Genomic DNA, 13,531 nt, shown 5'->3' on the forward strand with positions numbered 1-13,531 from the left:
GCAGCCCGAGGGTGGGACGAATCTATTTTCTGTTTTGTATGAGGAAATAGAGCCCCACATGGTGTAAGTGACTTGCCCAAGACCGCGCAAGCGGAGAATGGCAAAAGTTTTAATTAACATTCATTCACTCATTATACGTAAAACGTTGGCTGGAAGGCTTTGCATGCTTTTTCTCATTTAATCCTCCTGACAATTCTGTGAAGCAGGTACCCTTATTTCCTCCATTTCACATATGAGGAAACTGAGGTAAAGTAAGAGATTTTGCAAGCTCATCTAGCTATGAAGTAGCCAAGTCTGGACATGCTCTCAGTGGATGGTGGGTGACCTTGGGATAACAGCCTGATCCTGGGCTGCCCGAAGCAGGAAGGACGGGTGCACACCCACCTGGGCGAGCTGCGCGCACAGTCGACCTGGGGCTGGAAGCGCCCTGGGGGGCGGAGCCTTTGGCTCGCGGTTCCCTCTAGCCATCCCCGAACGAGAAGGTCCCGCCCCCAGCCAAGGAGAGGGCAGGGATTGGCTCTCCCGAGGCCGATTGACGGCGCAGGGCGCGAGTGGGGGCCGCGGCGGAGGCGGGGCCGCGAGCAGGAAGTGGGAGTGGAGGCGCTCGAGGCGGGCTGGCGCCGGGCTGTGGCCGCCACTTTGCCGAGTCGCCGTTGCCACCGGGGAGATGGAGGGGCCGGGGCTGGGCTCGCAGGTGAGTGCGGCCGGGAGCGCGCAAGCGGCCGTGGGGAGAGCGAGAGCGTGGGGGTGAGGCAGCTCCCGGAGGGGCCTCCGCGGGCAGAGGGGCCTGGGCCGGGGAGGGGAATCCTGGAAACATCGAGAATGATCCCGGGATTCTCTCCGAGGCGACCGGGATGGAAAGGCGAGGACAGCACCACGGGCCCTGCAGCCTCCACCCGCGGGCGGGGCGCCCCGTGCCTGGCAGGGACGCGTGGGGTCCGGGGGAGGAGGGCGGCCCTTCCTGGGAGAGGTGTCAGGTGACACACCTGAGTAGGACCAGCCCGTCTTGACCTTGGCCTGCAATCTGGGAGGTTCTGTTGATTTCTTTTCAGCTCAGGCGCCTGGGCTCTGGCCTCCGCCCCGCCGAGCCCTGTTTTAGTCTTGTTCCCACATCCTTGCTTACTCCTTGAAAGGGTTGAGGCTGTTTAGGCTGGAGAAAGCGGGTGGAAAGGGAGGTACGCCTTAGCGATCTGCAAAATCCCGAAGGAGTCTATTGTGTGGAGGGTCTTAGCAGAAGCCAGGTGTAGTTCCAGAGAACAAAACGGGCCAGTGCGAGAAGTTACAGGGGTACACGTTAGCTCCAAGAGAAAAGGAATTTTGTCCTTTTTGCTTATGGCCTTTTCCCAATGCCTAGAGTACTGACTGGCTTATTGTAGCTGTTCCCCTTATGTTTGTTGAATAAATGAAGAATATCCAGGTTCAGCCAACATTTATTGGGTGCTTAGCGTATGCCAGATGCTTTTGTCTGCATTATTTTATTCCAGAATTGAAGCATCCTTGGGAAAGTGATGTTATCCTCATTTACAGATGAGAAAACGGAAGCTGTCTCCAGATGGAGCCAGTTAGGTAGATTTTCTCTTCCTAGTGGGACTCAGGCAGGTTGAGATGATTGGATTAGCTGGCCTCTAAAACAAGCCTTTCCGATCTTGAGAGTGTTTCTCACGCTCCCCCTTTCCCTTCCTTCTTTCAGCAGTCACCCGTGTGGGCAAGTTGTCAGGTGTTCTCTTTAGGTGCTCCTGCATTTTGACAGGAAAAAAATGTTTTGCAAGCAGACTGGATTTTATGAAAGGGTGTAGAATCTTCACACGGAAACTATGTCTCATTTTCTTTCTCAGAGAGTCTCAAGGAAAAGTTGGTGGGAGTGATTATCTTAATTACTGCTACTCATTTACAAAAGCCTTCAAGAGTTTAAAGTGCACTTCCTCCTGCTGTAAGGAAGACAGCTCTGCCCCAGTTCCAAGACAGGAGGGAGAGGATGATTCAGCGGTTGGAATTAACAGGGCAAAGTAGAGAGATCACTGTTGTTGTTAATAATAATTGCTGTTAAATTTTTCAGTAATAATGTAAAGATCTTACCTGTATATGGTCCTCTGCAGTTTGCAAAATACTTCCACATTCTTGATCCTCACTGTGACCGTGTAAGGTGGGGAAGGATTATTATTCCAGTTTAGAGATTAGAACTGAGGCTCAAAAATTGGAGTCATTTGTTAAAGGTCAAAATAGCTACTAAGTGACAGAGCCAAGACTTCATTCGTTATTGTTCTAGGCGCTGGAGATACATCAGTGAACAGAACAGACAAAAACATTCCTGTGCTGGGTGAGCTTGGTTCTCATTCCAGCTTCAGTGTTGATGGATTCTTGCCGGAAATTGCCCTTACCATCTGTCCCCCAGTTTCCTCTCTGACTGCATTTTTTACTACTTTCTTGCTTGCTCAATCAGCCCCAGCCATGCTGGCCTCGAGGCTGTGTAACTTACCATTTGCTCCGTCTGGAATCCTCTTTTCTTACAGACCCACAGGGCTTATTCCCCTTTAAGGTCTTGACAGATGTCACCGCAGTGTGGCAGGCCACTAGCAGCCACATTCCCTACCTCACCTTCTTCCTTGCTTTATATTTCTCCTCAGCGTTAAATACCATTTAACAAACTTCTTTGTCTTGTTGGTTGTCTCCTTCCCTCCATTGAGCATGGGTGCTATGAGGGTGGCGGTTTTATCTGTAGTGTGCCCTACTGTGTGCCTAGTATCTAGGACCGTGCCCAGCACTGGTGGGTACTCTGTAAATAATTGTCCAATGAATGAACTTGGAAACTTAACTCTGGTACTTCTGTTAATGTCATGAAAAATCTTAATGACTGCCTGTCAGATCTGCCTGTTGCTTTTTGTTTTATTTACTAACCTGACAGGGTAGTGATCCTCATCAGAGTTTGAGTACGGTTTTCTAGATCTTGGTTTTCTCTTAAATTAATGTCCACTGTCACTTCAATAGTACCTACTTACTATTTAGAAAAATAATTTGATTTTTGATGTCTCCATGTGAGAAATATCCTAGTTATCCGTTAACTATGTTCCAGTTATCGCTGTGTAACAGACCACCGCCAGTCATAGTGGTATCAGCCAGCCATCGTCACGCTCGTGGACTGCGCATCGGGAATTTGGATAGGGCACAGCAGGATGGTTTGTTTCTCTCCGCTGTGTCCGGAGCCTCTGCTAGAAAGACTCGTAAGCTGGGGTGACTCGATGGCTGGGCCTGGTATCATCTGGCGGTGTCTTCACTCACGTATCTGGCAGTTGATACTGACTTTCAGCAGGAACACCTATGTGTGGCCTGGGCCTCTGCACAGCATGGTGGCTGGGTTCCACGAGTGAGCATCTCAAGAGACAGAAAGAGGAAGCTTTCTAAGGCCTGGGTCTGCAAACTGGTGGAGCATCACTTCTGCGGTCTTATGTTAGTGAATCAGTCACAGAGCTCAGCTTGGAGAGGAAGGGGCATAGACTCTCTCCTCTTGCTGGAGAAGTAACAAAGAATTTGGGGGCTTTGTTGTAAAAATCACCACAGATATATCCATATCTCTCTTATAATTTTCATAATATCTTATTCTGCTCTTTTTCCCCCAGTGGAGGAGAGTGTTCAGCTAGCAACATGTCTCTTTCTTAGTATCCCTTTTCCCCCCCTTTTTGGGATTTTGTCTATTGTGTTCACTGCCACATCCCTGTGTCTAGAACAGTGCCTGGCACATAGTATACATTCAGTAAATATCTGATGAGTGAATGAATGGAGTATAGCAGGAATCAGGTCATATGCATCTTTTATCCCTAATTACCTGGTGATTGGTACACAGTAGGTGTTCTTTACATTTCCCTGAATGAATTATCAATGAAGACTCTTATGAGTTTGCTGGTTCATGAGGATTTGCGTAGTCTATTCTCTTACCTTCACAGTGTAGGCAGCTGTGTAGCAGTTAAGCTTGCACTGCCATAAAGGATGTTTATGTGGTGAAGTCTCTGCCAGTGCACATGTCAGTAATGACCGTGGTGACAGCCCCTCTTAGAACCGAACAACGTGGACTTGGAGGGAATTTTATAGCTCTGTTGACCTGCTCCTTTCATCTTACAAATGTGGGAACTGAAGCCAAAAGTAGGGTGGATGAGTAGCCACCATCGTGCCAGTGCCATGAAACCTGAGACTTTGGCCTTGTTCTCAAGGAGTTTACATTCCAGCATGGTAAAAATGAAACAACTAGAGAACACTTAAAGAAATTTTTTTGATAGCTAGAAAGTAGTTTCTAAGAAGGAATTGGTATCATGACATAAACTTTGCTTTAATCTTTGTGGTGGGAATAGGTTATTTTCCTTAACCGTTTTTATGTGACTCTCTCCAAAGTTGACCTCCCCCCGCAGGTCCTCCTCTCCCCTGTGGCTCTTCTGGTAGGATGTGGGGAGGCAGCGGCGTCTGGAGTGAAGGAGGTCACTTGCGGCTGTGGTCTGTGAGCGTTTTGATCACTCACTGCTCCGTAAATCAGTTTTGAGCTTGCACCTCTTGAATAAAACCCCACTACAATGTGAACAGTAGGATCCAAAATTTTCGTTTTTGTAACCTGTTGTGTATTGTGAGATGAGTAGAATGACGAGTGGAGCCTGACCAGGAACTCTTGGCTCCGGCTGCCCCATCAGGTCATCCCGGGCTGCCCCACTTGTCGCAGTTGATCCCTCTAACTTAATGTGTTAATGTGTTGTGTGGTTGGCTGGGTCTTAAGAAGTTCAGCTCCCCTCTATTTGATGTACGTGAGGGCCGGGGACAGAGCCAATCAGCATATTCATATTGTTGTGGGGCGTGTTATTGTAAGATTTGACAGTATGTTTCTAAATCATATTCCTTCATTAATAGCTCAATGTATACTCGTGGTAAGGCTTTGAATTAAAGATAGTAGAGATAAATCTGCCTCAAATCAGCATTTTTGAAGATTTTGAATTTTTTTTGCGGGAGGCTGGGTTTTTGTTGGGTCAGATTAGATTGTCTTTGTTTTCACTTGGTGTGACTAATGAAGAGCGCCTGCTGTGAATGAGGTGTCAGCTCTGCCATTTTCTTGTTTGCTGGTACTTATGCTCTTATTATCATCTCCATTCAGGCTTCTGTGTAGGAATCAGTTTAAGCTACTTGCTCATTTTGGAAGGGGTAACTTGGCTAAAATTTGATACTGTAACTTGAAAATTACGTAACCTGATGTCTACCGTAATATGCCGAAGGTCGCACCGTCAGCCCCTCTGGGTTGTGGCACTTTTCCTCCCCCTCCAGGCTGCCTTGTAAACAGACTGTAAGGAGTGACCTGCTTGACTTACAGATCAAGTGAGGCCGCCACTGCTAAAAATTAGTAACATGTAAAGAGCCAAATTTGTAAATTTTTGTGGTTTTCCCTTTTTTTTTAAAAAAAGATAAAAGTCATTATAATAGAAGCTTTAACATTTTTTCCCATTATCTAATGGGTCACTGCATGTGTGGCCTTGAGTGCACTTGCCGCACTTTGGAGACCATTGACTTTGAAAACAGGCTTTGAGTTTACATAATCATATTTAGGTTTTACTCTGATCTGGAATTAGGCAAAAAACGAGGATGTGAACAGAAGGTACCTCCTGTTCTCTAGTCTTTACTGCCCATTTTTGACATTTAAGCACATACTGCCTTCCATTATCCCTTTAGTCTATCTCTGACTTATCTGCCCTGTTAGACTTCACCTCCTGGAGGATAGACACCCATGTCTTCTGTGACCGTAACATAATGCTTTGTACATCATAAATACACAGTAATTAATTGCTGAATAAATAAATGCTCCTAATTGTGGATGTTCTTTACACTGAATCGTGTGATCCTCCTCAACTTTGTACATGAAAAATAAGGCTGATGTCCTTAGGGCATTACGAGAAGCAGCAAATTTATGTCTGTAGAATGACTCAATTTTCTGTGATGAAAAATCCGTATATAAATAAAGAGTTGATCTCCCTAACATACAAATGGAGACAGATACACATCAACTAGAAAAACAGTAGACTATGAAAAGGTACTCCACAAAAGAGAAAATATGAGAGCCAATAAACATGAAACAAAAAAACTCTCAGATTCCTTACAACTAGGGGCATGCAAATGAAAAACAAGATGCCACTTTTTAGCCATCAGATTGGCAAGATTGTAAAAAGATTGATAACATTCAGTTCTGAGGAGGTTTGTAGGGAAAAAGAATGCTTACATACTTGCCGTTGGGGGTGTGAATCGGGGAACAGTAATTGGTCAGTATCTATTTATGTTTAAAATGTATTTTTTTTTTGACCCAGCAGTCCTACTTTGGGGAATCAATGCTATAGAACATACAGAATGTTAATTATAGGGTTATTTATAGAAGCAAAGGTTGAAATCAACCTGCATCTCTGACGAGAGGGAAATGGTTGAATACATTATGCTAGATCTGTACAGTAGAAGGATAGCCCGCTATTGCTGACCTGCAGGGCTCTATGTGATGTGTTGTTAGGTGAGACAAGCAAGTTGACAAATAATTACATAATGTGTGTTTTGTCAAATACAGAAGAAGAAAATGATAAAAACTTATATGTGTATACTGTATGCGTGTGTATACATAATGAGGAAGAATACACCAAACTGTTAATAGCATCTCAGGTGGTGCAGGATTAGAGGGGAAAGAGTCCAGATTGTTAACCCTTTATTCACTTCTGTATGACTAGATCTTTAAAATGAATATGAATCATTTTATAATTTTAAAATTCCAGTAAAAAATTAAGTTTAATTAAAAAGTAGACTAATTTCTATCCATCTTAGCTGTACTTTTTGTTACCTCTGCTATTTTTTGACACTCCAGAAATTCTGAGTATAGTTCAACTCTTTCCTTAAACTCTTGTCTTCCTCTAATTGGATATGATTATAATTATTGTGACGTGATGAAAACAATCCTAATGTTCTTATTTATGTTTTAATCTGCCTGTCTTTCTTTTTAGCTCTGTGAGAGTGTAAGTGTGTGTAAAATAAGTGTCAAGTAGTGAGGTTGATTTACCAGGTAAATCAGAACTTACCTGTTCAGAAGAGCGTCTGCAGTTCTGGGTAAGATGGAGTAAGCACACTCCACCCTGTGTGTTCCACTGCGTATGCTGGGCAGAATGCAAGTGGGAGTTCTTTAAGGATTCTGGAAAGTAAATAGTAGTGGGTGGATTGGGGAGGAAGACCAGAATTCAAAAAACCACTGAACCAGGAGCAGAATTCCCCTGTAATGCATCTGGGTTGTTCCCTGCCCTCTCCCCAGGCCTGGAGGAGAGCGTCAGTGCAGACAGAGAACACTCCAGGAGTGCTGCTTCAGGCTCAGGGAGCAGGATGGAGGTGCCAGCACAGGCACCTGGACTGTGAGAGAGAGCTTCCTGTCTTGACAGAGGACTTCTGGTCCCAAGAGAGTAGTTCTTAGAAGTGACACCAAAAGGATGATTCATGAAAGAAAATAACTGATAAATTGCATTTCCTCCAAATTAAAAACTTTTGCTTTGTGAAAGAGGCTTTTAAGAAATGGGAAGGTAAGCTACAGATTGGGAGCAAATATTTGCAAACCACATATCTGACAAAGGATTTGTATCTAGAATATATAATACAAAAAACTCTTAAAACTTAGTAAGAAAACAGCCCAGTTAAAAAATGGGTAAAAGACTTGGACACCAAAGAAGATACACAGATGGCACATAAGCACATGAGAAGATGATCAGTCTCTGTAGCCATTAGGAATATACAAATTAAGACATGGTGCGATCATACTATGCATTTACTATACTGACAATACCAAGAGCTGGTGAGGATGCAGAGCATTGGAACTCTCATAAGTTGCATGTCTCAACGCAAAGTAGTACAGCCCCTCTGGAAAATAGTTTGGCAATTTCTTATAAATTTAACATATACTTACCTTATGGTCAAGTAGCAATTCTGATTCCAATTACAGTGTGGGGAGGAGTTTTTCCCACATCACCAAGCTATTCTCCAACACCAGCTACCTGGAGATAGCGTCAGATTCCACAGGGTAAAGGCTCAGTCCCACGAGACTGCCCTCCGCTTCAGACACCAGTCTCGAGTCCCCGTTGTCACCTGTACTTCCGACCTTTTTGTTGTTAATGCTCTCAAGTCGATTCCGACTCCTAGCGACCATATGTACAGCAGAGCGAAACCCTCCTGGTCTTTTTGTGCCATCCTCTCCCTCCCAGCACTGTATCAGACAATGCTCCGCTGCTATTCATGGCCAGTTTTCATGGCCAGTTTTTTTGGAAGTGGTTGGCCGGGTCCTTCTTCCTAGTCTGTCATGGTCTGGAAGCTCTGCTGGAACCTGTCCACCGTGGGTGACCCTGCTGGTATGTGAAATACCCGGGGCATAGCTTTCAGCATCACAGCGACATGCAGCCCCCACAGCGTGGCAATGGACAGACAGGTGATGAGATTCTCTGGGAAATGAACCCAGCCCGTGAGCGCTGAATCTTAACCCGTAGATCACCATGCCTCTGACCTACTAGCTATAAATCAGAGGTTCCCATGACCCTCTCGTTGGGTTCCATTAATTTACTAGAGCAGTTCATGGAACTCAGGAAACCAGTTTACTCACTAATATTACCAGTCTGTTTAAAAGGTTCTAACTCAGGAACAGCCAGATGAAGAGATGCCTAGGGCAAAGTATGGGGGAAGGGCGCGGAGCTTTCATGGTCTCCCCGAGCATACTTCCCTTCCCAAATCTCCACGTATTCACCAGTCTGGAAGCTCTTTGAACGCTGTCTTTTGGGTTTGTGTGGAGGCTCCATTACATGGGCATGATTGATGAAATCATTGGCCATTGATGACTGATTCAACCTCCAGCCCTCTCCGCTCCCCGGAGGTCAGGGGGCTGGGACTGAAAGTTCCAATCCTCTAGTCAAGTGGTCGGTTCTCCTGGCAACCAGCCCCTATCCTTATGTGCTTTCCAAGTCTCGTCATTAACATAACGAGACACTTTTATGACTCTCATCTCTTGGGAAATTCCAACCGTTTTAGGAGCTGTGTGTATGAAACAGTCAAGACTAAATATGTATTTCTTGTAAATCACAATGACACATCACGCAGTCTCACTCTTAAAGAAGCGAAAATGTGTTCACACGAAAGCTTGTACATGAATGTTTATGGCAGCTCTATTTGTAATTGCCAAAAGCTGGAAACAGCCCACATGGATTGTTTGAATGGATAAACTGAAACGTTCATATAATGGAATACTATACAGCAGGGAAGGAACTGTTAATAACCTGCAACAACTTGGATGAATCTCAGAAGCTTATGATGAGTGAAAGAAGCCAGTCTTAGAAGATTATATGCTGTATAATTCCATTATATGACTTTATGGGAAAGATAAAACTAGAGAGGAAGAACATGTCAGTGGTTGCCTGGTGATGGGGTGGAGGTAGGGTGTGACTGCACAGGAATATCCCAAGGGAGCGTTTTGAGGTGGTGTAGCTGTTCTGTATCCTGATCGTGGTGGTGGTGGTGTGACTCTACGAATGTGTTAAAATTCATGCAACTATAAACCAAAAAAGCAATTTTCCTGTAAGTTAACTTTTTTGAAAAAGGCGTTTGCCCCTTCACAGTAACCCATTGAGGGGATATGAACTTATTTCAGTAAAACTATAATTTCTTAAACCTTTTTTGGAACTCCTGGAGAGTTGACTTAGGCACATGATTTCAAATATCTTCAATTTCCTATTCTTAATGTTTTCATCCTTTGAGGATGATTTTTCTTCCCAACAGTGAAAAGTTGTTCAGAGAGACAGGTCTGGTGAATGAGGTGTATGAATGCTACTCGTTTATTTTTAAATCCATTTTAATAGCTTGTGTCTTTAGAGGTATTTGTGCGCTTCATCTAGGTTGTTGAATTTGGACGTGAAGATGTTCACAATATTCCCGTATTATCCTTTTCATGTTTGTAGAATCTTGTAGTGATGTCACCTTTTAAAAATCTATTTGTCATTGACATCTTTTTTCTTATCAGTCTGACTAGAGGTTTATTGACTTTATTTGTTTATTTATTTATTTTTATTTTTTTATTTTTTTTAAAGATTTTATTTTTTTCCTTTTTCTCCCCAAAGCCCCCCGGTACATAGTTGTATATTCTTCATTGTGGGTCCTTCCAGTTGTGGCATGTGGGACGCTGCCTCAGCGTGGTTTGATGAGCAGTGCCATGTCCGCACCCAGGATCCGAACCAACGAAACACTGGGCCGCCTGCAGCAGAGTGCGCAGACTTAACCACTTGGCCACGGGGCCAGCCCCTTATTTATTTTTTTAAAGATTTTATTTTTTCCTTTTTCTCCCCAAAGCCCCCCGGTACATAGTTGTATATTCTTCGTTGTGGGTCCTTCTAGCTGTGGCATGTGGGACGCCGCCTCAGCGTGGTTCGATGAGCAGTGCCATGTCCACGCCCAGGACTCGAACCAATGAAACACTGGGCTGCCTGCAGCAGAGCGCGTGAACTTAACCATTCGGCCACGGGGCCAGCCCCTGATTTATTCTTTCCGAATAACCAGCTTTTGGTTTCAGTGATTTTCTGCATTGTTTTCCTTTTTATATTTCATGGATTTCTTCTGTCTTTATTGTTTCCTTCATTCTATGTACTGTGGGTTTAATTTTCTTTCTCTAGATTCTTAGGGTGAAAGCTTAGATCATTTGTTTTAAACTCTTCTTTTTTCCTATTATAAGCATTTAAAGCTAAAACTTGACTCTCAACACTGCTTGGGCTGCGTCCTACACATTTTGTTACATGATGTTTTCATTTTCATTCAGTTCAAAGTATTTTCTAACTTTTCTTTGTTTTCTTCTGTGACCTGTGGGTTATTTAGAAATGTGTTGTTTAGTTTCCAAATATTTCAGAATTTTCCATGTATCCTTTGGTTATTGATTTCTAATTTAATTCCATTGTGGTCAGAGAACATGCTTTGTGTGAGTTCAGTCAACTTAAACTTGTTGAGACTTGTTTTATGGCTCAACATGTCGTCTGTCTTGGTGAGTATTCCATATACACATGAAAAGAGTATTCTCCTATTGTTGGGTAGAGTTTTATGAAAATGTCAGTTGGATCAAGTTGGTGAATAGTGTTCTTGAAGTCTTCCCTATCCTTTTCTGATTCCTCTCCTTTTCCCTATTCAGTATGGTTTTCTGTTTACTCATTTTATCAGTTACTGAAAGAAAGTTGAAATAGCCAACTATAAATGTGAATCTTTCTATTTTTTTCTCAGTTCCATCAGTTCTTGCTTCATGAATTTTAAAGTTCCTTTTGGGCGCAAACACATTTAAGATCAGTATGTCTTCTTGATGAATTGCCTCTTTAATATTATGAAATGTTCCTCTTCTTCTCTGCAAGTATTTCTTGTGCTGATGGCTACTTTTATATTCACATAGCCACTACGTTCCTTATGCTTATTGCTTTTGCATAGCATACGCTTTTCTGTCCTTTTACTTTTAACCCATGTATGTTTTTATATTTAAAGTGGATTTCTTGTGGACAGCATATAGTTGTAGTTTTTGAAAATCCAATCTAACAATCTCTGTCTTTCATTTGTTTTTTATGTTATTTTTTGAATATTTGCATTTAGCATAATAATCAGTTTGGTTAGGTGTAAATATATCATCTTGGATATTTTCCTTTTTCTTCTCTGTTCATTTTTTTTTCTACTTTTCCTGTCTTTTAAAAAAATATTGAGTATCTTTTAAGTATTTTATTTTATCTCTGCTATTGGCTTATCACTTACACGTACCTCTTTACCTTATTTATTTAGAAGTTGCTCTGGGGATAACGTTATCCACTTTTTATTTTATCTCTGCTATTGGCTTATCACTTACACGTACCTCTTTACCTTATTTATTTAGAAGTTGCTCTGGGGATAACGTTATCCACTTTAACTTATCACTGGCTACCTGCAAATACTGTTATAGCGTCTCTTAAACAGTGTAGCTCCAAGAAATTAATAAATGAGGAAAAGTCTGTTATGTTTACCCATGTAGTTCTGGCCTCTTTATTCCTTTGTACTGATTCAGATTTCCATCTGTTATTATTTTCCTTTAGCCTGAAGAAATTCTTTTCTCATTTCTTGTAGTATAAGTCTGCTGGCAATTTTCCCAGCTTTTGTTTGTCTGAAAAAGTTTATATTTCACCCCCTTTTTTCAAGAACATTTTTGCTGGTGTTTCCATATTTACAGTTTTTTTCTTTCGGCTCCTTAAAACTGTTGTGCTTTTGGCTTCCGGCTTGTGCTCACTGATGAGAAGTCTGAGTTCATTTGTGTCTTTGTTGTTTTGAATAATGTTTCTTTTTCCTTATGCTGCTTTTAAGATTATCTCTTTTTTTTGTTTTTTAGTGATTTGGTTATGATATGCCTTGGTGTAAGATTTTGAGGTTTATCCTGCTTGGGTTTGTTGAGCTGTAATTTTCACCAAATTTGGAAGATTTGGGGCTATTGTTTATTCAGATATTAAAAAATATTTCCTCCTCTCCTGGGACTCCAGTTATACATATTTAACAACTTGATTCATTAGAGGGTATCCTTAGGGTGTGTCTGCCACAACCCCCCAAAGCAGAGGCCTGCTGACCTTCCTACTGTGTCAGTAGCCATGACCTTCCACCTACTGCAAGTAACAAGTCCATTTGTGCCTTCGCAGATGACCTTTGTTTTATGACAAAATATGTAATTTGGAATTTTCTAATATTAAGCAGCTAATTCTAGTGACAGAATTAAGATGAAAATCTTCCCTAGGATACACACCTCTAATACTCAAAAAAAATTCTAATTAATAATATAGATATTGTTGATAGTAGCAGATGCTTCATTGTGTAATTGAATGAGACATTAATTCTCTTACTATGCCTGGTCAAATTCTCTTGCTCTTCAGTGCAGGAATCACAGCCATGGCCCCCACCTGCCAGGATTCGGTCGACATGGAGTCTGTGCACATGAAAACAAAGATCTTGCCAAGGCGAGAGAAGCTCTTCCTCTTCTAGAGGACTCTAGTAACTGTGACATTGTAAAGGCTACTCAGTAAGTCTTCCCATGCACTGTTTTATGCTCGTGTTCTGCTGAATTGTGATAAAGTGCGTGCAGTGCACCTGAGCTGTTTGTTACCAGGCTCTCCCACTAGGTTGGGAGCAGCTTCTTTGCAAAAGCCTGTCTTTTTCGTCTTTGTAGCCCCAGTGCTTTTGCACAGTTCATGTCTTGTGTTAGGTGCCCAATAAATGTTGAGTGAATGAATGATTTAAAATAACATTAAAACTGGACTCTGAGTTTGAAACACAAATCTGAGTCTTTTAAAATGTACTACAACCTAAATATGTAGATGGGGTGGAAAAATATCACCTCACACATTTATGGATCATCTAAACATTTATGTACTTATTGAGTACTTTCTATCTACCTGTTGTACTGGGTGCATTAGAAACAAGGCAGTGAAGTAGAAATAGGTTTTCTGACCACTTGAAACTTATGATGGTTTGTTTTGCT

General features: G+C 42.4%; 1 protein-coding gene across 2 annotated transcripts in view; it reads left to right on the forward strand.

Moving 5' to 3' along the window:
- Positions 1–559: 559 nt before the first annotated feature.
- The window catches only part of ZDHHC13 (zinc finger DHHC-type palmitoyltransferase 13), a 46,835-nt gene continuing 33,863 nt past the window's right edge, over positions 560–13,531 (forward strand). The window contains exons 1-2 of one of the 2 annotated variants that reach the window (XM_008530524.2): positions 560–694; positions 12,927–13,072. In XM_008530524.2, coding sequence (XP_008528746.2) covers positions 668–694; positions 12,927–13,072 — 173 coding nt within the window. In that variant the 5' untranslated portion in view covers positions 560–667. The remainder of the gene's footprint in view (positions 695–12,926; positions 13,073–13,531) is intronic. The other variant, XM_008530525.2, reaches the window with a different exon arrangement.

Source organism: Equus przewalskii, chromosome 6 (assembly GCF_037783145.1).
Source record: "Equus przewalskii isolate Varuska chromosome 6, EquPr2, whole genome shotgun sequence".
Taxonomy (NCBI): Eukaryota; Metazoa; Chordata; class Mammalia; order Perissodactyla; family Equidae; genus Equus; species Equus przewalskii.